At 38.6% G+C, this 25531-nt stretch overlaps 3 protein-coding genes across 7 annotated transcripts in view; 1 reads left to right on the top strand and 2 right to left on the bottom strand.

Moving 5' to 3' along the window:
• The window catches only part of LOC130913315 (rho guanine nucleotide exchange factor 28), a 65365-nt gene extending 56327 nt beyond the window's left edge, over positions 1–9038 (bottom strand). For 2 of the 4 annotated variants that reach the window (XM_057831818.1, XM_057831814.1), the window contains exons 1-4: positions 7794–7928; positions 2642–2783; positions 1232–1341; positions 904–1090 (exon numbers count right to left, since the gene is read on the bottom strand). In XM_057831818.1, the coding sequence (XP_057687801.1) occupies positions 904–1090; positions 1232–1341; positions 2642–2783; positions 7794–7841 (487 nt within the window). In that variant the 5' untranslated portion in view covers positions 7842–7928. Of the gene's footprint in view, positions 1–903; positions 1091–1231; positions 1342–2641; positions 2784–7793; positions 7929–8315; positions 8363–8827 lie in introns of those variants that run through there. The other 2 variants (XM_057831816.1, XM_057831815.1) reach the window with 2 other exon arrangements.
• A 165-nt stretch (positions 9039–9203) lies between these two features.
• Positions 9204–17457, bottom strand: utp15 (UTP15 small subunit processome component). Of its 2 annotated transcripts, none has more exons than XM_057831821.1 (12): positions 17299–17457; positions 16834–16959; positions 16650–16742; positions 16387–16571; positions 15991–16169; positions 15790–15915; positions 14019–14154; positions 12468–12552; positions 12221–12376; positions 11995–12096; positions 11778–11911; positions 9204–9869 (listed from the first exon to the last, which is right to left on the bottom strand). In XM_057831821.1, the coding sequence occupies exons 2-12, from the start codon at positions 16921–16923 to the stop codon at positions 9575–9577; spliced, it is 1581 nt and encodes a 526-aa protein (XP_057687804.1). In that variant the 5' UTR covers positions 16924–16959; positions 17299–17457; the 3' UTR covers positions 9204–9574. The 2 variants fall into 2 exon arrangements, with proteins under 2 accessions (XP_057687804.1, XP_057687805.1); XM_057831822.1 differs by having other exon boundaries at positions 9718–9869; positions 11807–11911.
• Positions 17458–17639: 182 nt separating this feature from the next.
• Positions 17640–24692, top strand: LOC130912829 (transcription factor BTF3-like). The gene is made up of 6 exons (XM_057830899.1): positions 17640–17730; positions 18320–18388; positions 18468–18581; positions 22266–22467; positions 22541–22597; positions 24419–24692. Exons 2-6 carry the CDS (start codon positions 18320–18322, stop codon positions 24463–24465), a joined length of 489 nt encoding a protein of 162 aa, XP_057686882.1. The 5' UTR covers positions 17640–17730; the 3' UTR covers positions 24466–24692.
• Positions 24693–25531: the final 839 nt, after the last annotated feature.

The raw sequence follows: 25531 nt of genomic DNA on the forward strand, positions 1-25531 counted from the left end.
TTTTTTTAAAGTGCAAAAATTAATGAGAAGAGCACTAATAGAGAGCAGATGTCACATTCAAAGCATAGCCATACTATATTTGGCAGCGTGGGCACTCCCTTTAAGTATTAAAAGTTTTGTGAGATTCGTTTTCTGATTTCTGTGACCTTTGACCCGATTACCCCAAAATTTAATCACCTCTTCTATTTCATATTGCAAACATGTCCTCCAAGTTTGATAATTATCCATGTATCCGTTCTTGAGTTATCTTTAATGCAAACAAAGACCATCCATCCATCCATTATCTTCCGCTTAGTCCGGGGTTGGGTCGCGGGGGCAGCAGCTTTAGCAGGGAAGCCTAGACTTCCCTCTCCCCAGCCACTTCAGCCAGCTCCTCCGGCGGGATTCCAAGGCGTTCCCAGGCCAGCCGAGCGACATAGTCTCTCCAGCGTGTCCTGGGTCGTCCCCGGGGCCTTCCGCCGGTGGGACATGCCCGGAACACCTCTCCAGGGAGGCGTCCAGGAGGCATCCAAACCAGATGCCCGAGCCACCTCAACTGGCTCCTCTCAACGCCGAGGAGTAGCGGCTCGACACCAAGCCCCTCCCGGAATACCGGGCTTCTCACCCTATCTCTAAGGGAGAGCCCGGACACCCTACGGCGGAAACTCATTTCGGCCGCTTGTATCCCGGATAGTAGCGGCCAAACAAAAACCATACAGAACCCAATACAATACCTTCACCTTCTGTGGGTTTCAGCTACTGGCTAGGGCAAACATAAAATAACCTAGTAACATTTATCTACCCTCCCTAAAGCAAATACTATATTGAACTACATTTTGCTGAAATGTCTTTTTGGGTCACAGTTTTTTGGTAGCAAAGACAGTTTGATACAGAGTGAGATACTGTTTTCAGTTGAGCTCTTACCATCTCTGCTGGCACACCCAAGAACATTCCAGTTTGGAGGGATATCCAGGTTGGCCATAGCGAGGGCTATGTTTCGATCCATAGCCCAGCGTGAGCTCTGATGGCCCAGGTTGAAGAGACTGCTCAGCTCTTTGTGATCCATGAAGCTCAAATCATTTCCATGGGTGACCAGGTACTCTGCCAGGTCCTATGAATTATTATTATTTTGATCACAGTTTGAGATAAATCACTTAAAAACTAGCACATTTTAATACATTCAATCAAAATGATTTAACAACAACATAATATTTTATTTAAATTTCTAAACATAGTACTGTAGATTTTGTACCTGCGCATCATCTTGGACATACTCCAACATTGCGCCACCCACCCATGTGGGAGGTGTGGTTTTGGAGCATAAGTAGGCCTGCACAGACACCACTTCAGAGAGGTTATGCCCTAAATGAAAGAGTACAATAACCAATAACCAGTTAAACCAATGGATTTTACAATAAAAGTAAATAATACAGTAAATAAATAATCAATCACAGCACTTCTAAGCATTTTTATCGACTGATAATGATTACTGTGCTTGAAAATTTCCTCCCGGTATACTGTGATAATGAGGATTTACTTTCTTGACAAAGGCAGGAACCCTTGCTGTATAGCCACTTTTGTGCAACTTTTGTAGCGGGAACACTGGCATGTGCGACTGCTTGCCATTTCTGTTAAAGTGCACAGGGGCTCATTAATGTTGACATATTGTTTGTGGAGCCGTTTCCCTCCTGAGAGGAAGCTGATAAGATTCTGTGCGTTTCCAGACGTCAAGTCACAAAATGCGAGATGCGCGCGTCACAGGGTGTGTGTACGTGCGTGCATGTGTGTACATACATTACGTGATTGCACTGGTGATATACACTTCCTGGCTATATCACAGACAGGATAGCAAACAGCAGACTTTCCGACGGAGGAGATCCATGGTAACCCCTTTTAGAGTGCTTATCTAACTCATTGACAGTGCTAGAGACCCAATCCAATTTGACTACGAAGCATCCACAGCAATCCCTCCTAATTTAAATAAATTGGACATCTGTCTTGACAATAGCAGTAAGTAAATTGATTAGAACGTTGACCCCCCCCCCCCAAAAAAAAAGCCCCCATAAAGGTGCGTCACAGGTGAATATGAACTACCATGACTGAAGATATCACTTCCAGTTTACCAGCGTGGTAGTGGCTGTTTCCTCTCAGTTAAGTGTTATTATGGGCCAACCCTAACCAGAGTGTATTTCTGTTTGTTTTAATTTCATTAATTTTGTTTTTATTAACATTTTATCCATTCATAAATGTATTTAGTTTATAAATGTATTTATTTACAAAAATGTATAAAAACCAGAGGAGCACTCATATGGAGAAGTCTTCTGCATAAGCAGCCAAATTCAAAGCATCGCCGTGCTGGGTAAAGTGGGCACCCCCTTTAAGTATGAAGTTATCGCAAAATTCCTTTCTTTACCTCTGACCTGATTGCTCAAAATTTTAAACATCTCTTCCATTTTATATTACAAGCATACCCTGCAGGGTTGATAATTCATTCATTCTTGAGTTATCAAGGAATTCCTTTTTCTGACCCCTGCAACCTATAACTTCATTACCCCAACCTTTAATCACTATACAAATTCAAATGATTTCATCATGATTTTGAACTCTTCACTCAAGGAGTGTCACAAATTGTGTCAGACTTTACGATCACACTTGAACATACCAGGTACTATGAAGCAGAGCATGACATCCATCTGAGCACTTGTGACATGTACCAGTGTGGATCCTTCTAGGACAATAAAAACTTCGGCATCATCCAGCATGGAATCCACCCCATCCAATAATGCAAACACCTTTGCCTGACCCTGAAGTAAAAGTAGTTGAAATACATGGTTAATGAGAAAACTGTATGATCTTCACAAAGCAACCTTTGGACATCTAACATTCAGGTGTATTTAGGGGGAACAGGAACTACAAATTGTCTCTCAACGCAAGTACCTTGGAGTGACACTTGTTTCCAGACTATCTTTTAAAAGCCATATTCAACCTGTCAACAAATTCAACCTGAACAATTTTCATTTCATTTATTTTCCCTTCAGGCATGACAAATCCAAACAAACATACAGCATTTATATGTGTTTACAATTAATTCAACCCGAAAAGAAAAGGGCTGACGGGAGAAGCCGAAGCTTATTGAAACCCGTCCCCAGTATACCATATAGGACGCAGAAAATATCAAATATCAATTTTTTATAAAATTTTTTAAATTTAAAATAAAAAAAAAAATTTTTTTTTTTTTTTTAAACAAATACGATCTACCATAACACTTGGAGCTGCTAGAATGTTTATATACTCAATGATTTTATCACGCATTGAATATTGCATTAGTAACATATAATCACTCTATAAAAAATCATTAAAGGTCTGCCAGAAAACCTATGTCATTCCATTTTTGTAACATGTTTTTTTTTTTTTTTTAAATCCTATTTCTTGAGCCTTGAGAATTCAAAAAAAATTTTAAATGGCTTGTCTAATGTACAAGGTGTTACATGGACTCGCCTCACCTCCCATGTTCGACTTTTTAAAAAAGAAAGGGGAAAAAAAAGGGCTCACAGCGGTCTCTAGACCAGGGCCTCCTCTAGAGGGGACAGTGCTGTCCCACTCAGCCTTCGGTCAGAAATGTTTCTGTGTAAAGGCCAGTAAGATCTGGAACAGTTTACCACTCGCCTTCCGGGAGTGTCCCACAATACGAAACTTCAAAACTCTTGCCTGGTACACCAGACTCACCGCTGTTCCAGCTATTGAGTCTAGCCACCATTCAGCGGATACAATTTCCAGGGCGGAGCAAGCCACAGCAAACAGACAGTGGAGTGGACCAATCAGCGACGGGCAGACGTGACGTTAGTAAAACGACGAGGGCAGGACGAGGGACTTGCGCGCGGAAGTAAACATACGAGGAGAGCGGAGTTTATTCAACATGGCTAGCGCGAGACAGACTGTTGTCAATGACTCGTGTCGATGTGTTTTTGGTAATTTAAAACTGATTTTACCGTGGATTGGAACATATTCTCGGCTCTCCTGTTCCCCATCTGTGTTGTTGTGGAGACGACTTTCGACGCGCAAGAGTGACGTTGCTCGTTAAGAACACGTCACGCAAATTAACGAATCTGATTTGTCGATTGATTTTGTACCTGCTCGAGAGGCCGTTAGTGGGCTGGTTCCCAGACTTTTCTCTCAGTGTTTGAAAAATACAAGGAGAACAGTCTGGCCGTGCCAGGCAATCAAAACTCACCTCAAGCAGTGGTTGAAAGTAAGCCCTGTGTCCTGTAACCACTAACTTTGACATTCTTAGTAACCTGCTTTACTGTGCCGTTTTATTGTAACCTCTTATTCTTTTTTCGTCTTTTAGTGTCATTCTGTTCCGTTACCTGCCTAGGGAAAGGAAGTGTAAATTAGTATTTTTGCTGTAATCTGTCATATTTACGTCTTTTAGATGTGTCTAAAAGATATTTATCCATGTGTATTGTACCTATCAAATAAATAAAATTTCTACTTACCAAATACTGCAGTTTTATTTAAATTGGGGATTTCTATACTTGTGCAGATTTGGTAATATTTGAGTGCCTGACAGAATCTCTCAGCAGATTTTCTCTTAGGAGAACAATGAAAGTTCTCCTTCAATGTACATTAAAATTGAATGTAAACAATTACCTTTTTTATTTTTTATTTATTTATTTATTTTTTAATAAAGATATAAGTACCATACATTAACAAAGATAAATACAAATGACTTCCATTATGGACAGTGAATTGGAATATATTTTGAAGACCATGCAAACATTGACTTTCAAATTATAAGGAAACAGAAATAAATAAGTAAATAAAAGAAAATAAATAAATGAACATAAATAAGTCTAAAGTGCACATTAACATGGAAGGTGTTCTGAACCCCCAAATCAGAACAAATAAAATAAACATAAAACAAGCTTCTTCAACTCTTTCCTTTCTCTTAAAGATATGAACAATTTTCTGTTCATTGCCCTTTTTATTACATTAATTCAACAAGCTTGTTCTTTTTTTGCTGTTTCAGAAATCATTTGCATTTGAAACAATCAGCGCTAACTGTCCATGCTGATCACAACAGACTGTCAGCCAATTGAACAGACAACTGAGTCAAGGGTGGTTTGCTGCTCGCATGCGCACATCGACTCCACAAAGGCACTTTATTATGCTTGACGTTAACATTGGTGTACGTGAATTTGATGTTGGTAGACTGGTTTCTTCATAGAATAGAATAGAATAGAATAGAATAGAATAGAATAGAATAGAATAGAATAGAATAGAATAGAATAGAATAGCCCTTTATTGTCATTATACAGTTGTACAATGAAATTATGAAGCATCTGCCTTTACAGTGCAGGATAAGGGAAGTTAAAATCTCAAAAGTTACTTACAAGTATAAAAATATAAATAAATATAAATAAAAAATGTGTGTGAGATAGTTCTATGTTCAAGGAGTGCAGATAATGGAAGTGAAATAGCAGATGAGATGTGTTTGTGGCACCCTGGGAGTTTTTTAAATGGGGTTTTAAATAGGGGTGCACGATATCAATTTTTTGAAACCGATACAGATATTGATAACTTCCTGCTCCTCAAGGCCGATACCGATACGATAACCGATAATATATATAATTTTTTAATGTATATCAATCAGTCAATATCATTGACGATGTGTCCCCTGAACAATGAGCACTGATCTAAAACAAACACAAACCCAACAGGTATTGTGCTTTGTCAGCAGATAAAACATTTGAAACATTTATAGAACAGCAAGCCTACGAATAACCAAAAGGCCTCTCAATAACTTGTAAACATAACATTGTAAAATACAAACATTTGCTAATTGCCATAGTAAGGTTTATAACTCAGTGAAGGAAAAATACGGCCTCTAGAACAGTAACAAGCCTTTGCATACTGGCAAAACAGGAGTGGAAACAAACGCACACATCCCAATCCGGTACCAAAAATATTATTAATAGGCCCGTTAACATATATTGTTATTGGGTTTATTGGGATGATGTCATAATTCCTATTATCGGACCGATAATTATTATGCACATCTAGTTTTAAAAGCTGCCGTCATATTTTCAGGATCAAAGCACTGTTCCGGGCTGTTCCGGCCCTTAATCGCTTACCAGAACGGTGTCCCCGGCCATTCCGGCCCAATTTCACCCCTGATTAGGTTCCCCCCAAAATACATAAATCATCAAAGTCCAACTACAAAAAAAATCTACAGAAACGAAACTTCACCCATCCAAAGAACATGAGTGCCCTCTAGTCGAGAAAACACATTTTCTACCATGAAATTAAAACGGTCCTATCTCCAGTTTTCCATGGTCTATCGGTGCCAAATAAAAACTGGGAGAGAGGTTGAAATCCATGCTTTCAAGTAATGTTGACAGTGTGTGACACATTGTTGTTGTTGTTTTTTTTTTCTGTGCGTTACAGCTGTCACGTGACTGAACAGGCCGGCGTTGTCATAGGACGTCCAACTGCAAGCTTGTGTGTTGTCATGTGAAGGTATTGTTACGTCTGATTAGTATAATGGAGTCGAGACTATTATCATTATTAGCATCTTGCACCGCTGTCATCTAAAATTATGTCTCTCTATACAATGTATAAAAGGCATGAAAGACATTTTGGATATGTTTACAAGAAGACAATGAGATAATGGACACTAATGGGACAATTTATAGGCTAGCAAATCTCTCTCAGTAACCCAACAGCATCCTGAGTCGTTCTCTTTAGTTGAACAGCAGCTCACACTAGTTACACTGGGGACGAATAAATCTTTTGCAAAAAGACATCAAGGGGTGGCCTCAATAGAGCAGAGAGTGTGTGAATTATTCTGGGAAGCAGATCAAGTGCGCGAGGTAGTGAAAATGGAGGACAGAAGGCAAGACAAAAGTGGCAGTTATAAGGATGACCTTGAAAGATGTTGCTCATGGAATATTCTGCTTGTATGGTAAAAATGCATGGGATTCACAAAGTGCTTCCAGTTGCCTCTTTTTCTACCTCTCTCTATCCATGTTATTGTATGCTTTGGTACTCAATGACCAAAAGAGATAACTACGCTCACTGGCCACGTTATTAGGCATACTTGTACACCTGCTCGATAATGCAAATTACTGATCAGTTTCTGGCAGAAACTCAATGAATTTAGGCATGTAGATGTTGTCGAGACAGTCTGTCGCTGGTTAAAGTGAACATTAGAATAGGGAAGAAAGGTGATTTATGGTAATGGTGTTATACTTGTATAGCGCTTTAAGTGACTTTGAACGTGACATGAAAGGAGTGGCTTAATGGCGAAGTCCATTGCCAACATTTCATGCACTATTCTCTAATTTTTGCTCGAAAGTCAAAGCAAAAAACTGAGGTGTCACTATATTATTTTTTTTTAGTTGTCCCTCAAGTGTTTCAAAATCTAAACAAATCAAAGGCCTTCAGCACCCCAGAATTTTGTTCTACAATTTTTTGATCATTTAATAAAAAAGATTTTAAAAGCCGGTATCATAGGATAAACAATACTGTTTCTGTTCCACTTATTAAAAAGGTGCAAATGGTGGCAAATAGTTGCCACAGATTTGACTGATTGGAAAACAAGCAGCATTTCCTTCAGCGTTATAAACAAGACCTGGTATCTATTAGTTTAACCTTTCACTGACCTCGGTGCGACAAAAGAAAGCGACATGAGCAAATTTTAAAATTATACAATGGGCTGACAGTGAAGGAAATGTAACGTGCCTTTGATCAACACATTAATATTTGCATTGCTGTTAGGATCAAGTGTGTGAGGTAAGGTGAAAAATATTTACCTTGACCATATTAAGGTATTTCATAGCCTTCAGATACATCAAATGCATGATAAATGTTACTCTCAAGTACTGTTTTGAGTAATACAAATAAAAAACAGGACTGAGTATGAATCAAATGGTTACTGATTTTCCAGCCGGAAAACACGATGCCAGTCATATTCGTTGTTCCACTGACTGATGGGTAGTTTTCTCTAAAGAGCTACAATTCTATAGACTTGAATAACTAAGTGAAAAGATATATTAAGGTCTATCCATGATCACAGCATGAAATATACTCAAACCTCAATTTCTTTAGTGAGATAATGTACAACACTGACCCAAATGTTATATTTCATGTCCTTTCAGAAAAATTCAAAGTATAGACCTAAAGGACTTAATTTTATTTTGCTAGCTTGTTTTAATATTTTAATTGAATATTCTTGACACCATAAATGCAAACTGTTATTTTGCTAGCTTGTTTTAATATTTTAATTGAATATTCTTGACACCATAAATGCAAACTGGAGCACACCGTGTACTCACATAAAGAGGCACTTTCCTTCTGCTTAGCTCCATCTTTCCTGCACCTGCTGGGGGAAAATACCAATAAAACATTTGAGAAGACATGCCGTTACTTTGTTAAACATGGTTCATCTTGACCAGGTCAACATATATGGAAGGCAGAATCGTTCTGCGAGGCACATTTGTCTTCTGTCGAAAGTAATTTGATAATCCTAATTGTTTGAATTTTAGCTATAGGTGTACATGCTGTTCTGCGAGACAATTTGATAATCTGGTACATCTGCATTGTATACGTGTGGCTGTCTTTACAACGAGTAAAAATAATAATTTCAAAGTCGTAAGATTAGGATTCATTGGTAGGACTAAGAGGGGAAAGCTTTGCTGTTCCCTTTAATATTTTTAACATTTCAAAGTCAGAAAGAGTACAACCACGTAATTTTTTTTCAACAGCATGAAAAGTGTTGTCAGTGGATGCAGTTTTTTCTTTTAGAAAAGCAGTAACAAATGTTTTCTTTTTGATCTTCGGTACTCACCTTGGCGGGCAGGAGACTAAAAATCCCACGACGACAGACAGTTCAACTGGCAGGCGAAGTAGAGTTCCATTATTTCTCCGCTTGTATTCCATGAAGCGGTGTGAATAATTACAAATACATTCGACGTGGGTACTATTTAAAGTGGGAGTGGCGCCGATATCATACACGGACCCGAGCATCCTCCTCAAACTAGCGACGGAGGTTGAGTTTGAGGTACGGCCCGTGTCAAAGTTAAGTTTGGGTAGTGGCGACCTCTTTCGGAAATGAATAATACTGCAGGAAAAACAATTCTAGGAACAGGTTTATCTGTTTAAACAAGAATAATTACCACTGCCACTTACCCATTTCCTTGCTATAACTCGATGTTAATGACCTGAAAGTGTTTTGCTGGTGCGATTTCTTTTATTGCAAAACTTAATTCATGTCTTTCTACTACACAATTGTCATTGAATATAAAGGGGTGAACATAACAGCCATCGACAAACTCACACTTCTACATTTACAATTGAAAGTATAATAAAAAACTGTTCAATATAACACATTTTGAATTTCTTTCAGAGAATCCTTATCCACAAAAACAAATGTTATTGAAACGTGAGTGTTTAAAAGTCTCTTGAAACATGAACCAAACTGATGATTCGATGACATAAGGGCTATCACATCAAGCGAGATAGAAACTAAAATCCCAAAAGACTTTTTTTTTTTTTTAACACAACCTTTCAAGAGTTGTGATCCATCCTTGAATGGTCAGGTAGCCTGGAGCTGAGGTCCCGAGGTACTCGCCTCCCCCTCAGCCAGGCCGTTGGACCCAACTGGGCACGGCACCTCCTTCCTCGGTAGACGGGACGCAAAGACAGTGTCCAACATACCCAAGACTTCCAGGAGGTCTTGCTGGTAGTCAATTTCTCTCTCCAGCAGATCCTGGAGACGCAAAAGCTGGCTGTCCACGATGGATGACTGGCCAATGACAGACTTATAAATGTCGAGGATCATCTCGGCCGCTATGACGAGGACAGGAGCGAACCTAATGTCAACCAAGTTTCTGGAAAAGAGGAAGGAAAGAGGTAAACTAAATGGCCAGTTATGAAGCAAATTTATACAATGACAAAATATTATGTTATGAAATTACCAAAACACTGCGAGACATTGGCTTTATTATTAATGAACAACAATATTGTCTTTGTCACTCTTGGGCAGATTTGCTTTTGAAGTGCACAACATTCCATCAAAAATTAGTTTTGAGGCTTAAGTAGTATTAAAGGAGATTTACAAATTGGAAGCAATCTACTTGACATGAAAATTGTACATGGAGCAGAAAAAATAACAGTGCAGGATACGGAACAGTAAAACGACTATTAAAAAGGATCATTTGTTTTCTTGGTTTCACATGCACCCACTTTGTGTACTCCACATCCATCCATTTTCTCCCACTTATCCGCGGTCAGGTTGTGGGGGCGGCAGCTTAAGCAGGGAAGCCCAGACTTCCCTCTCCCCAGCCACTTCATCCAGCTCTTCTTGGCAGAGCAATAAATATGCCCACACCTGCTCATTGCATCTCCCCGTGGGCAACTCTAGAGTGGAAGCGTGTCCAACCCCCCTCGAGAGGGCTGGGACCAGAGCCCGAGCCATGTGTGGAGGTGAGCCTGACTACATCGCGTCTGAACTTCTCAACTTCATGCACTAGCTCGGGCTTTTTCCCGACCAGAGAGGTGACATTCCACGTCCCAAGAGCCAGCCTCTGCAGCCGTGAATCGGATCTCCACAGACCCCTCCTTTGGTTGCCACCCAACTGCTTGTGCACCCGACCTCCTTGGCCCCTTCCACAGGTGGTGAGCCCATGGGAAGGAGAACCAACGTTACCTCTTCGGGCTGTGCCGGCCAAACCCCATGGGTGCAGGCATAGCCATCAGGCGCTCGCCATCATGCCCCAACTTCAGAGAGGGGCCCCCGTGACCTGCGTCCGGGTCCTATATTGGTGCTCATCATCGAATGTCTTTTGAACTATTCTTTGTCTGGTCCATCACCCAGGACCTGTTTGCAATGGGTGACCCTGACAGGGGCACCAAGCCCCAGACAACATAGCTCATTGGATCACTGGGACCCCCCCCACCACCACAATAAATTGATGATTCATGGGGGAAGTCTGTGTACTCTATTTTCACTAATTTTATTGTATTTTTATCTTAATTTCATTTGCATTTCCGCATTAGAATTGGAGTGATCATTTTGAAAAATTATTGTGGAGGGGACTTTGAACAAACCTCAGTTCTGAAGAAAAAGTGAGAACCTGTTGCACGTATGAGAAAAAGCAAATAAAAAACTGGGAAGATTGAAAGAAAATTTGGCAGTTCCATGTTTGAGCTGCAACAAGTTTCGATAGGCGATACATAGAGCGTCTAATGACAAGACGAGCGCACAGAAGAAGATGAAGGAACGAAAGGCAAGTGACATTTCTTCGTTTCATGGAGGAAAGGAGAGCAGACAGAAGATGACAAAGGAGGTGACGTGTAGGTAATAAATTAATCGTGTTTACTGTATACACATATACACAGGTCTATGGTTGCCACTTTAGTTTGGTGTGACATATCTGACTCCCAGTCTGCTGCTTTTCTCAGCTAGAGTGATCCCAATCGTGTAGTGGTACAGTCCTTTCATACACGGATTTCATAAGTAGATTTTACTCAAAAAACTGGCATAAAGAAACGGGGAAAGCCATGACAGTTTTCGGCTTTTGGCTTTACAACAGACGATAAATGCAAGTCTCCTGCTGCTGGGTGTTTCTTTGCACTTTTCCAAGGGCTTGTTAAAGAGTTGACCACACATTGTTCATACCCACAAAAGCCTCATTAACCCTGTTTCAAATATTTTCTGCCCAACTTTCATGAATGTGGAAGCAATATGTAGCATCCACATGTAGCAAAAATAACATGAAGAATATTTATTGTCTCACCCTATTAAAAAGTTGAGTAACTGAGAAACCTGTTTTTCATCACGTCCCGCTAAGGCGTTTTTCAAAGTTCCTCTTCGATCCAACTCCTTTATAACAGCGACGGGAATTTCGGGATTCCTGCGTCTCGTCCATGACTAAAAACAAAACAAAGTTTTCCGTGAGTATTTCAATCAGTTATCAAACAATGGTGAGCTAAAAGACATCAGTTCAAAAATACCTCCATTGCTGCGTCCAAAGCCTTTGTAACATTGAAGTGTTTCAAGTATTTGTCATATTTTGCCAAATGCTGCTTGACATGTTTACTGACAAGATAATCATCCTGCGGGAAATTAAAGACCAACCTTTAGATTAGTGCAGCAATTTAAAAATTTGCACATAATCAGACATCTTCCCTATTATTTAAACATTTACTGATGTAGTTAAATAATGCCCATAAAGCTTACTTGTTTAGGGATGTAGTTCTTCCCTTTCACAAACACACGATATGCTGGTCGCCGCCGGTGTTGACCTGACTGTTCATTTGACTCCTCAGGGCTTTTCCTGTGTTTGATGCTCAGGATACCATTAGTCATACCCACAGTAAGAGTCTCGTCCTCTGGCTGCAGAGAAAATTAAAAAGATTTAATAATTACTTTAACGATAACTATAGGAAGATGAAGGTTTTTTTTTTGTTTTTTTTTAATTCCTTACAGCCAAAGCCAGACTGAGAATGGAGGAAGCATAGTCAAAGTTGTGAACCACTTTATAGTTGGTTGTGTTGTATACTTTCACATGCCTGAAAAGACAGAGGATATTTGATCAGAATTCACAGAAAAAAAAACCAAAGCATCATGAGTGTAAAAGGCTGAGACAGGCATCATTGCTTGTTGCGGTTATAGTGGACGGAAAAAGTATGTGAATCCTTAGCACGGGGGTCTCCAAACAATTCCACAAATGGCCGCAGTGGATGCAGGACTTTATTCCAACTAAACAAGAGGACAACTTTACACCAATCAGTAGTGATGAGCAAACAAAACTGAAGTTCTGAAGCTTGTGCCATTCTAATGAACCTCCGTGTTTCGAATGAAAGTGTCGGAGCTTCTATCAAATGACAACTGTCACTGTCATGTGACTAATCACGTCAGAAGCTTCATTGTACCGACAGCGCTTCAGACGTCCTCTATCACATGACATTTTTTTTTTTTAAATTTGGTATAGATAACTACGACGGTCTAGAGGTGACACACGGCGGTTCATTTGAATTTAAAGTGGCACAAGCTGGTATTGTTTTCCCATCTCTACAAACATTGCAATAAAAAAACATATGTATGTGAGATTAAAGCCAATATAAACAATTTATGCCTTGCAGGTTAACTCATTTAAGCATTGTAGCAGCAAATTAAGTTTCCATTCTATTGTTTGAATGATCGAATCCAGTCATGAACAAATGGCTTCTGTTTGATTAATAATTTCTAAAATTTTACTAAAACAGATCGAAGCCACCACACGATAGGTTGAGTACAACCATATCTAAAAACCTTTTTACAAACATATTACCATGTTTGTAGAGAAGGGCATATCCATTTACATACATGCATAAGTTGTAAGGACTTTTTATTGCTTATATTCAGATTCTGTGTGAGGGCTTTGGTCAAATTGTGAAACAGCTGCTGTAATTTCATTCTAACATCAAATGTCGCTGTTCCTTCTCGCAGTGAATCCCCAAAGCTTCGAATCATTTTTGACATAAAAAGAAAGCCTCAATGCTTCAGAAGGCTTGACACCTGAGACAGTAATAATTAGTAATCAGGTGTCTTAAAATAATAATAATTTGATTGTGGTTAGATGCTGCTTGTTTCAGCAGAAGCCTCATAGGTTAAACTGTCTGTGCGTGATCGGTTGGAACAAAGACCAAGACCCACCGCGGCTTAGAGTCAGTTGCGAATTTACTCCAGAAATTGCTGTAATCCACAAACGTAAACGTTTTCGTACAGCTTTAAAATTATTATTATTATTAAAACAGTAATAATTGTGCATGTACTACAATTATGATAAACTTTGGACCATTCCGCTTCAATATAATTGCAGATCAGCAAGGATCCTGTGATTTCTGTTGTGAACAGCGATCTTGAAGTCATGCCACAATAATAGTTATACAATATATTTATATAATTAAAAAAATAAATAACAACAAAACGAACTAAGAAAATATTAGGAATATACAGACTTTTTTCCTTCCACAGTAACGTGTTTTTTATCTACCTGTCCAGGGAGGCTGACAGCAGCCTTTGGCCACTGCTGCTAAGACACAAACAAGTCACTGTTTTGTGATGGTTCCTCAGTGACACCAAGGGCTGGCCACCTTTCAGCAGATCCCACACTTTGACATAGCGTCCCCCTGCAAAGATCACATACAGGTATGGTGAAGGAGCTGAAAGGGCATTTTAGAGCATTTATAGGGCAAGTGACTATTTTTGTTTATATTAAAAAAAAACAACAACAAAAAACAACCCCATAAGTCCACATAAATGGAGATCACATTTTTGGTCATAGGCCATAAAGTATCATTTGCTCTACCAGATGTGATGAGCATATGTGGGGACGCGAGGCCTCAATTATAAATTTATATATTACATAAATTATTATTAAAGGGGAGGTTCAGAATGATTTAATATAGAGTTGATGAGAAGGGCAGGGGTAGCACCTCTGTCTGATATAGTCTCCAACAGGAGAAGGAGAATGGCTGGAAACGTACTCCGACTGCCAAGAGAAAGACTGGCAAGTGTGGCAATGGACTGGGTGGCAGAGAGGGGAAGGAGGAAGAGAGGACGGTTAAAGAAGACGTAGAGACATACAGCCAAGGAAGACTTCAGAGAGATGGTAGTCAGCTGGCATGGGGCAAGGAGGACAGCCAGTGACCGAAACAAATGGAGGGGACTCGTCGCCCAATGTTCCAGGAGGTACGGGAGGAACTAAGTCGAAGTAAGTAAGTATGAATGAGTGACATTAGGCTTAATTTTCGAGTTAGTGGGGGTTTAATTAGTTGGTGGAGTTGGTTTCAACAAATTCCGTGCAGTTTGTTAGTTATTTGTTAGTTGCAGGGCTCCGGAAGAATAAACAGTACAGTGTGTCAGGGTGATTGATTTGGGGGATCAGGAGTCCCTTTCATTCTCACCCAAAAAAATCAGTGGTGAAAAAACCGATGTGATATCACTCATACCTGCTTGCCTAAACAGCCGTTCTCTGCAGAGCTTCTGGCTTACAAATGTTGCTGTTCCTACTACAATTATTTATATGCGTTTATTTATACGCAATGTTTTAATAACTTTATCCTGAAAACATAGCAATCATCATCGGTGATTCTCATGTGTGCTTGATAATTTTTAAAATATTTTTTATTGGCATGCTAGCAAGCACCATTGACTCACGCTAGCTTAGCCACTCCGGAGCCCTGCAACTAACATATAACTAACAAACTGCATAGAATTTGTTTAAACCAACTCCACCGACTAATTAAACTCCCGCTAACTTGAAAATTAAGCCTCATGTTAAAAAAAACTTCCCCTTTAATAATTATTTTCATATTGTGTTTCTTTTATATACGAATGAATAAAATTTGGTAATTATGAATAAAAAAAAAAAACAATCTCGATTCTAATGACAAAAAAATATAAATATTTATATACAGTATTTATAAATATTTTTTATAGTATTTAACTCATTGCCGCTATTGACAACGATAGATGTCCAATTCATTTCAACTTTGAGAACCAATTGTGAATTCTGGCTGCCATTGATCATGCGCTGTCAGCCTGTCCCAATCCAAATGGATTGGATGTCTAACATCGCCAATGGCGACCAATGAGTTAAATGGGTGCCCTTTAAAGCATTAATAAAATTCCAAATCAAGCAAATTTGAAACTGAATTTTTATGATCAACACATTTATGGGCTTTATTTATCTAGACATCAACTGGGCCAAATTACAAACTGCAGTTCAAAGTTCAATGACCTTTGACATAGCCATTCAATACCTGCTGAGACAAGGAGTCCCTCAGAATGGTACAGAAGTACACTTTCCACTGGCTGGCCATGGTTCATAGTCATTACAGACTTATCCACTCTAGCATCAAACAATTTAAGAGTGTGGTCGTATGATCCTGAGTGGGGAAAAATCACATATTTTACACATGTCATTGTGCTGTGCATGCTTTTGTTTCATTCATTTTACTCACCCGTAATGAAGAGATCTCTGTTGAGTTTACTGGTAACGCCACAGCGAATGTAATCCGTGTGTTCTTGATAGCTGGTAAGCTCGGTCGCATTAGGGATGTCCCAAAGTCTACAGGTGTAGTCGTCCGACCCGGTGACAATCTGGTACCGATCCGAGGTGAAGTCAGTCACATGTACAGCTCTGAGGGGATTTGAATGAGAAGAGAGAGTCAGATGCTTATGTTTAAACAGCCATGATAAATAGAGTCCATGCCTTTACATTTCTAAATAAGTGTCAGAAATTTGAGATCGACATTTAATTCAGTCGATGGATCACTCAGGAATTCATCATACAACTTGATAACATCAGGCGTTACGATAAAAAAAAATAAAAATAAAAAAAACAGGGCAATTCCTACTTTGTGTGTCCTTTGAACATCCTAAGTGCCACCTTGCCATTCACATCGAACAGCCTCACAACCGAATCCTCACATCCCGCCACGAGCAGCTGACCATCTGAACGGAACCTCCCACTGTATGCGGTGTCTTTAAACCGTGTAAATGCCTTTATTGGCTCCTGAGAAAATGGGCCATAAATGTGGATCTGAAGAGAGAGTTGAAATCACAACATGAGCCTTTAAAAGTGTAAGTTAGGTCTATTTTTTAAGACAGCTCTCCATACTCGTGTAAATGCTGTTACTGCAAAGTTATGTGGGGCAACAGGAGAGAAGTCGATATGTGTCACTGATCCAAATTCTTTTATCTGGACTGGAGCCTGTCACAAGACAAAACAAAACAATCATAATTCAGAACCAAAGACGTAAATGTGGGGCATTTTTGTTCCCATGTCTGATTCAAAGACTCACCTTGTAGTTTTTCCAATACAGAGTGTCCTGTGTGACTTTCTCACCAAGTTTAGGATAAACTGGAATTTTTGTAGGTTTATATGACGCCATTTCAAGGTGTATGTTACTGGTTCCTTTGGGTCACAACTGTCAGAAGAAAAAAACATAGTAGAGTCAACTTAAGGTAGAAAAACTGGTGCAATCATCTACTATTTGATGATAGGACACCGGACAGACTTTAAGGATGATGAGTCATTTCAGGGAGTTTAAAACTTGTAACCTGACTAAAAGATGCTTCTAATTATTGCATATCAATATATGTTACACATTCTACTACTGACGTAGGAGGGCAGATTGTTAGATATGGCGAACAGAATGTATTACAAAAAAATATTTGAAATACAATTCTAAAACCCAAATTAGAAGCCAGCCAACGTGTTCACCACAGCACCGTTCGCTACTAAATCGCAGCATGTTCAGTCTCACCTTTCGAAATGCCAGTCAGGTGGGTGGAAATCCAGCTTAAATGAAGAAGAATAAATATAATTGATATCAAGGTCGATTAGTGGGTGAATCAAACGTTAGACATTATAACGCGTTCTCACGCTTCCAAAAGCTGCCTCGGAGGCCGCCATGATGGTTAGTATCCACTTCCGCTTTTTTTTTTTTTTTTTTTTTAAATAACGTAACATAACTGGTCACTTAATATGATATTATTTTAAATACATTTTTAATGAAAACGTGTATTATTCATAAATTTACTCATTTTTTATTCACAGTTATAAACATGCCAGGTTTAAGTTTTATATTTTCTATCACTATCCGGTAGAAAGGGTTCGCCAATGCGTCACTTCCGGTTGTTGCCCCTTTCTTCTTGCGTCTATCGGCTTCGCGAGCCGCGTGATTACACAAGCCCAGGTCAGTTCACTTAATTTAACACTATATCAAGTGATTTGACCCTTTTTAATCATTATTCTATGGTATGGGCGTTTTGTCAAAAGATATGACTCCTGAAGGACCAGTACAAACACCAGATGTGTGCTTATGTTCATTTGCAGAGGCCGTAGCAATCCTATTAGCTTGGGTGGCTATCTAATATTAGGTTTCTTATAAGCGAGGCTGATCGGCAGCGCTTCACTCACAAAGTCTCAAATCGTTGATGGTCAAATTTTTGCCACCCAAGGCAAGGGTATAAGCTCATAAGTATGAGCTAAACCCACATGCGAATATTCCATGTTTTGAAATAGCAACAGTCAATGGCACCCAATGAGTTGAGGTGTGTGGCAGGGGTTTGGCGAAGTGTCATGGTTGACACTCATCACAATGCTTTTTCTACCATAGACCACTCTGAGGATAAAAATGTAATGATTTTTGGCTTATTTTTCCAGATAATAGTCCTTAGTGACTTAAGGCACAAAATGCACAGAGCAAGAGATGCATGAACCATTTTATCTTTTAAACATTGTACTTCCCAATGTAAGTCCCATTCACCAATTTCTGCTCATAGATGAAGGAGTCCATTATGAACCAGGAGAAGCTCGCCAAACTGCAGGCGCAGGTCCGCATAGGTGGCAAGGTGCGTTGGCATACAAACCAAAAATGTTTCAATTCCTGTGAACCGCCGCCATCAGCTGAAATTTTCTTTGCTCTTACAGGGATCAGCACGCAGAAAGAAGAAGGTGGTACATCGAACAGCGACAGCAGATGACAAGAAGCTGCAATTCTCCCTCAAAAAGCTGGGTGTCAACAATATATCTGGCATAGAGGAGGTATGGCTAATGTGTCAGGCTTGGAAACACTTGGTGTCGAATAGAATCTCATGAAATACACGTTACCAATTTGGAAAGTCTAACTAGGGGTGTCCCGATCACATGATCGGAAATCGGGCTGATCGCGCCATTTTTCAGAGGATCAGAATCAGGTTTTTAATTAAAGAAAATATATATTTGTTTTTCGAAAATATATATTTGTTTTTCTGCTTCATGCTCGTACAGCACTCACCCTCACTCCTACTGCTTTTTTTTTTGGTCACCAGTGCAGCTGGCATTTGGTACTTAATGTTAACCATGGTTAACAGTTTTATTGCATTAATTACACGAGAGAAGGCTCAGTAGCTCTACAATCAAAAGCACAAATGTGTTAATCATCGTTTAGTCAATCTTCGTTGTCGAGAGGCTGTTCACGGCAGCATGAGCGAATTTGGACTTAATGAAACATTTAATTAAGACAAGCATTTTTCTACGTTATTCTTGTTTTTAAAAAATTCACATTACTAAGGCGGTATGGTGAGGCGGTGGTTAGCACGTCCACTTCACAGTTCTGGAGTCGTTGGTTCAATCCCTGCTCCTACTTTCTTGTGTGGAGTTGGCATGTTCTTCCCATGCCTGTGTGGGTTTTGTCTCGGTTCCTACCACATCCCAAAAAAACATGCATGGTATGCTAATTGAACATTCCAAATTTTCCTTAAGTGAGAATGCGTGCGTGAATGGCTGTGTGTCGATATGTGTCCTGCGACTGGCTGGCAACCTGTTCACGGAGTACCCTGCCTTCTGCCTGGTGTTAGCTCTGATAGGCTCAAGCACCCCTGGGACCCTCTTGAGGATAAGCGGTTCAGAAGATGAATGGATGTTATGGAGAGTAATCAAAAGTATGGCATTAAAGGTGATACAGTGAAAAATGTAGGTGCACCTACATTTTGTGCTGGTGCAGCTTAAGAAAAAGTTAGGCGCACCATTGAAACCAATGTAAAATGTAAGTGTGGAGCCTTGCCAATGTATATTAATTCATTCATTCATTCATTGCAATGTCGTTTTTTTCTAATGTTGTACAGGTCTATTTTTTTGTTTAATTATCCAGAAATACACTGGTATTGCCAAAGATATAAAAACCATGTAAAAACATGTATGTTTTATACTCTGCAACACTCCTGGAAAAAGCAGAAGCGAAAGTACTGTAAAAAGTACAGTACTGTTACTGTAACATGTTTGGAACTTCAAATAATAACAAAAAATATATATACTGTATATTTTATCGGTATCTGATGCGGACTCCGTATCGAGAGATTCTCAAAATCAGGTGACACTGGCTTAGGTGCAAAATTACGCGATCAGGACACCCCTAATTTTAACCTTTACTGAGAGTTGTTAAAATTGGTTGTGTCTCAATCTAAGTTACCTCAATTATGATTCAGTGCAGTCCAATAATGACTATGATAAACACATTGTTATACAGTAAAGTTACTAGAGCTGGGAATCTTTGGGCACCTAACGATTCGATTACGATTACGATTCAGATGGTCCGATTCGATTCTAAAACGATTATTGATGCACCCCCCCTTTTGTTTTTTGTTCCAAAATTGTTCAAAAATACTCTCAGGCTAAACCAAACTACTATTTCAGTATCAAGTTAACATATAGCAGTAAACAAATATACAAAAATAACAGCAAATAAAAAAACTCCAGTCCCCATTCTGTATCAGCAGCTTTAAACTACATTCAATTAATTTAATGTTGTGAATCAACCGTTAAAGTTGTTAAAATTGCTCCCGTTAATCCATAATTTCCCTTTTGTCAACTTTCGACATGTGAAAGTTTTAAAACTATTTTAAAGATAGATTCAAGTCAATATTTTACCGATTTAGGAGTATTTTAGATAAAAAGTTAATTAGGTTTGCTTGGAAGGTTCGCTACAACAGCCTTGCAGAGAAGTGTACTGCTTTAAGATGGCGGCCGTTTACTACGGCTGCATCTAGCTTTTTGTAGATGTGCTGCAAACGCTACCGCTACCGTAGTGCATCTAGTCTAATATAAATGATATCTACCGTAACATTATGTGGATGACGTACTTTTGTAGCAGCTTCAGGTATGTTGTTGTGTTTTTTTATCTCGTGGCATGAGTTGAGCTAGAGCCGTGAGTTGAGCATTGGCATTACCCGAGGGGCCGGGTAATGAGAAGCATGATGTTTAGCTACTCTCGCTCCGTTGCTCATTGACCGCGCGGCGCGCTGAGTGTGTTGTACTTCCGCTTTACTTGGCATATTTCAATAATCGGAATTTGGATGTTTGTGAATCGTTCTCGAATCTTCCACGGCCGAATGGCGAATAATCTAAGAATCGGAAATTTTGCACACCTCTAAAAGTTACTCTCGAAACATAGTATTTGACAAGGCAGTTTTAGATACGATGTTTTAGTTTGTAAATGCTGAACATTTTTGATTTATGAACATACATCTGCAAAATCTATCTGGTGAAAATACCGTAACATTTTCTTGTATAATACTATTATTATTTTATTCATTTCTGGAAGTTGGATTCATTGAGACTCACATGTAGTTAATCAGTTTACAACTGGTTTATATTACAAGTAACAGAACAAAAAAATGCCACAAAAGGAGCAGGAGGAAGATATATTAAAATATACACTTTTGAGTAGCGCTGAGTGATCTTACCTCCCTGCACCCTCTCCCTGCGCCCTCGCCAAATCATGTAATTTTTTTTCATTTTCTTTTTGATTTTTCTGTTACGTTAAAAAATTTGAATCTTCAATGACAACATAAGAAAATAGAGAGTAGTTAAACTTTTTATTCACATACAAAGACATTTTCATAACTTCTCACAAACAACAATCAGTATTTGAAACAGTAGATCCATAACTACAAACATACAACACACTTGAAAAAGCCAAACACTGTGAGAATGCTATAATTTTCTAAATAAAATTGAATAACAAATTACCCTTATAGCACTTGTTGAATTTTCTTTATATAGTAATACAAGCACATTTATATCATTTTGTAAAAAAAAAAAAGCAATAGAATTCAACACTGGCTTCTTGGGCTTCAAGACCACTTGATAGCGCTATAGAGCAAATGAACCACCTTGAAGCTTTGAACCAATGAATTGCAAAGCTTCATTGCTTCAAGAAACTTAATTTGGCCATCACTGCTCCCTTGGGAGAGACCGACAACCTCTGCTGCTACTAGCTGTCAATACTGTTGTCATCCAACATGCCTTCCGTTGTAGCAGGTTTAAAGATGTAAATAACATTCAAACTTAATGTTTATGCTAATTATTTCTTCAGTTAATGTTGTAGTTTCATTTATTGCTAGTTATACTATTTTTTTGTTTTGTTTTGTGATCATTTGTTTTGAAACCGTTTGTTTGGGTCACCTTAGGACAAATGAAGTGCTATAGCTTGTCTTTGCTCGTAAAGTGGATTTGATACTTTCTGCCTTATGATTGCCACAAGGTGGGTAATGGCTATACGTCTGTCTATTTGTGAGCTATATTGCGCAAGTCATCCGATGACCCAATGCATCTAGTCTATATATCACGATTCAATTTTTCCAAAGTCAATCCATGGCGTCTTGTATCATGATATATCGCTAAATGATATTTTGTACCAAATATTGTTCTCTTCTGTTTGGACCACCTACAACCCTCTACTCTCCATAGGTGAATATGTTCACAAACCAGGGCACAGTCATCCACTTCAACAACCCTAAAGTGCAGGCATCCTTGGCGGCCAATACCTTCACCATCACAGGTCATGCTGAGAACAAACAGCTCACGGAGATGCTCCCCGGAATCCTAAATCAGCTGGGAGCCGACAGTCTCACCAGCCTAAGGAGATTAGCGGAGACGCTGCCCAAGCCAAGTAGGAAGGACACTGTACATCCACCACTTTTGCATATCAAAGTCCACAATCAAAAACATTGTGTTTTTCCTAGTGGGGGAGAGTAAAGCACCTATGGTCGCTGTCGAAGAGGAGGATGACGAAGTTCCTGGTGAGCAATAGCACCAACATACAAGACTCACAAAGTTAGGAGAAATTTTTCTTTAGGGTGATATTTCAGGATAAACCAAAATTACATTACAGTTAAACCTTAATTTTGGTGATGAATCCATACCAAAATATCTGAGTGAAAATCTTGAAAAACAAAAATCTAAGCATTCGTGTCCATTGGATTTCATGTAAATCCAAAACAATACATTTAATAGAGAAAAACTTAAGTTTTAAACAAAAAAAAAAAAAAACTATGTGAAATACTTTTTAGATAGTTGACTAAAGAAATGAATGAATATATGTTTAATATAACATTGGTTACCTTTAAAAAGGGACTGGTTGGTGTATGGAATTCCATGAGGAGGAGAAAAGAAAGTAATTTTTATACTTTGCTGCAAGTTACTGTGTTTTCCGCTCTTCATCAAGAGGGTTGAAATTTCTGTTCAGTAAATGGCAAGGTGGATTACTCGAATTTTTTAATTATTTATTTATTTTTATAACTCGCATAACAAGCTTCCCAGTGTGCTCGACAACACTGAAACACATTGGGGCAATATGGGTGTAACATCCTGCCAAAAGTTGGCTTTCAAAATAAAGGCTAACACCCAAAACAGTATAATATCAGTATCACTAGGATTTCTTTGACCACATAGCTGCTTATTTAGCAGTTGCATTAAAAAATATATTAATGTTGTTGTTTAGCTATTGTGAAGAACATGAAGTTGTGCAATAAGCATATGCATATGCTTTTGATAAGCATATGCTTTTTCCCAGTCTGTCATCGGTCTTATCGTCCTTTGTCTGTCATCGGTCTTTTCGGGCAAATCATTCCATATTTTGTGACTGTCAATGATTCTCTTTCTTTGGCCAAACTATCCCACAATTTGTAACTGTCAATGATACCGATGATGATGACAATAAATATTTAATTCATTCATTCATAAAAAATACGGAAACAATAGACGTGAATTTAAAAGTTCAGAAAAGGTCAAGTTAACCAATAAAGGTAAGAGTTCAGGTTCAACAGAAGGTGTGTAACAGTGAACGGGGATGTATTGAACTGTTTCGGTATTGCGTGTTCAGTTCTGTTTTACTTTTGTACCGTTTCGGTTTTATTACTTTTTTATAAAATAATTAAAAAATAATAATAAAGAATAGCGCTAGCTAAGCGCTACGTGCTGAACCAAAATCCTGTGGAGCACTTTTTGGCTTGCTTGTTAAACTTAACAATTGACAAAGGTGAACGGATAAATCCATAATTATGTCGACACAAACATGTTAACAAACTTAAAATATCACAATCAGAATGAATGTTGAATGTACATTTCAGAAAATCAACTAGCAGATATGTGCTTTCTGTAGAAATTGTGGAAATGTTAATCTCGAAAAAAAAAAAACATAAAACTTCTTTTAGACAATTAAATTTCAGGTTACTGCTGCTGAGATTTAAAAGCTTACGATATTGCTTGCTTGTTTATGATTTTAGGATTTTTTAATTGTTACATTGTTTTATTTGTTTTAATTTATGAACTCTGAGTGTAATTTATTTGAAATATCACCCAAAAGGGTCACTTTTATTTATTATCCTAAGTTCTACTGTTTACATTTAAAAAAATAATAATAAAAGCAGGTTTTTTTCTGCTTTTTGTGTGCTGAAAATGAACTGAGCCAAGCACTTCAAAAACCGAACCGAACTGAAATTACTTTTTAGTGTATTGTTACACCACATCCTGAAATTTCACCTAAAAGGCAACTTGCCTTAAGTTTTATTTGTAGTGTAGAACAATCCCACCCTTCTAACAATTCTTTCTTTTTTTTTCAGATCTTGTTGAGAACTTCGACGAGGCTTCAAAGAACGAAGCGAACTAACAAACCCCAACAAACACAAACTCTTAACTCATTTTATTTGTCCGTTTTGACTGCAAGTCAAGTAGATTTGCGTTAAAATGAGTAAAGGTCAACCTTACTCTCCACTGCAGTATAACACCTCTACACCTCTCGTCCATCTTAACGCTGCCACTCCTTATTTGTGATCCCAACACACTCCACGTGTTCTTTTGGAGCTATCGCATAATAAAGATTACATTTAAACCAAATGTGGGCGGTTTGGTCTTTTTACGTATGTAACATTTTACGTATGCAACATTACATCATATTAAAACCGAGCTGACGACTTTTTATTTACTGACTAATAAGAAAATCCATTACTCATGATTTAATCAGATACAAGTTGTAGTTGAGTTCAGGGAATGATGATTCTGCCCTTCTTAATCTGAAATTGAAGATCAACAAAACCACAGAAAGTAAAATGTCAACTAAACCGAAACCTGCATATGAAGGACACTACGTCCCACATATTGTCTGTTACGTTAAGTACCTGAACTGTCCATCTCTTGAACAAAATGAGCTGGAATAGGTGTGGTTCTCCGTCACGTGAATAAAGACGGGTGCCAGATGGATGGAAATGATCATCAGAATAAACTGACACATCATAAGGAAATAATATATTTGAAATATTGCCAAGCATGGCAATAAAAACTACTGAGTCGAGTTCTGGTCATGTCTACATAGTGATCAATGAAAAGATAAGGCACCCATACAGGAAACATGAGTTGCGGTTTTGAGTGTGAATCTATTTTTTACACTCAGAGAAAACTATGTATGAATAGGAGGAAGTTTAAAGATGACCTTAGTCACAAACTGGGTCTGCTCATTGACTAATAAGTGGGGAAATTCCTTTATGGGACATCTCCCCGCCATTTTTTCCTGGAGAGAGAAATGCTGTACGACTCCCACATTTACTTGCATAAGTTTATTTAATACTACTCTTAAAAATTAAAAGAAATTATAGCGAGTCATTTTGAAGTGTCTGCTTTTGACGGCAATAAATAGCCAATCTATTTGAACTAGGAGGTCGAGCAGTGGATGATCAGGT

Source organism: Corythoichthys intestinalis, chromosome 3 (genome assembly GCF_030265065.1).
Source record: "Corythoichthys intestinalis isolate RoL2023-P3 chromosome 3, ASM3026506v1, whole genome shotgun sequence".
NCBI classification, from domain to species: Eukaryota; Metazoa; Chordata; class Actinopteri; order Syngnathiformes; family Syngnathidae; genus Corythoichthys; species Corythoichthys intestinalis.

Coding starts and splice junctions, on each gene's coding strand:
- utp15 (XM_057831821.1), bottom strand. CDS start 16,923: ATGGCGTCATATAAACCTACAAAAATTCCAGTTTATCCTAAACTTGGT. Junction 15,916..15,990: donor CAGAGATCTCTTCATTACGG/GTGAGTAAAATG, acceptor TTCCCCACTCAG/GATCATACGACCACACTCTT. Junction 12,377..12,467: donor TTCTCAGTCTGGCTTTGGCT/GTAAGGAATTAA, acceptor TTTTCTCTGCAG/CCAGAGGACGAGACTCTTAC.
- LOC130912829 (XM_057830899.1), top strand. CDS start 18,320: ATGAAGGAGTCCATTATGAACCAGGAGAAGCTCGCCAAACTGCAGGCG. Junction 18,582..22,265: donor ATATATCTGGCATAGAGGAG/GTATGGCTAATG, acceptor TACTCTCCATAG/GTGAATATGTTCACAAACCA. Junction 22,598..24,418: donor GGAGGATGACGAAGTTCCTG/GTGAGCAATAGC, acceptor TTTTTTTTTCAG/ATCTTGTTGAGAACTTCGAC.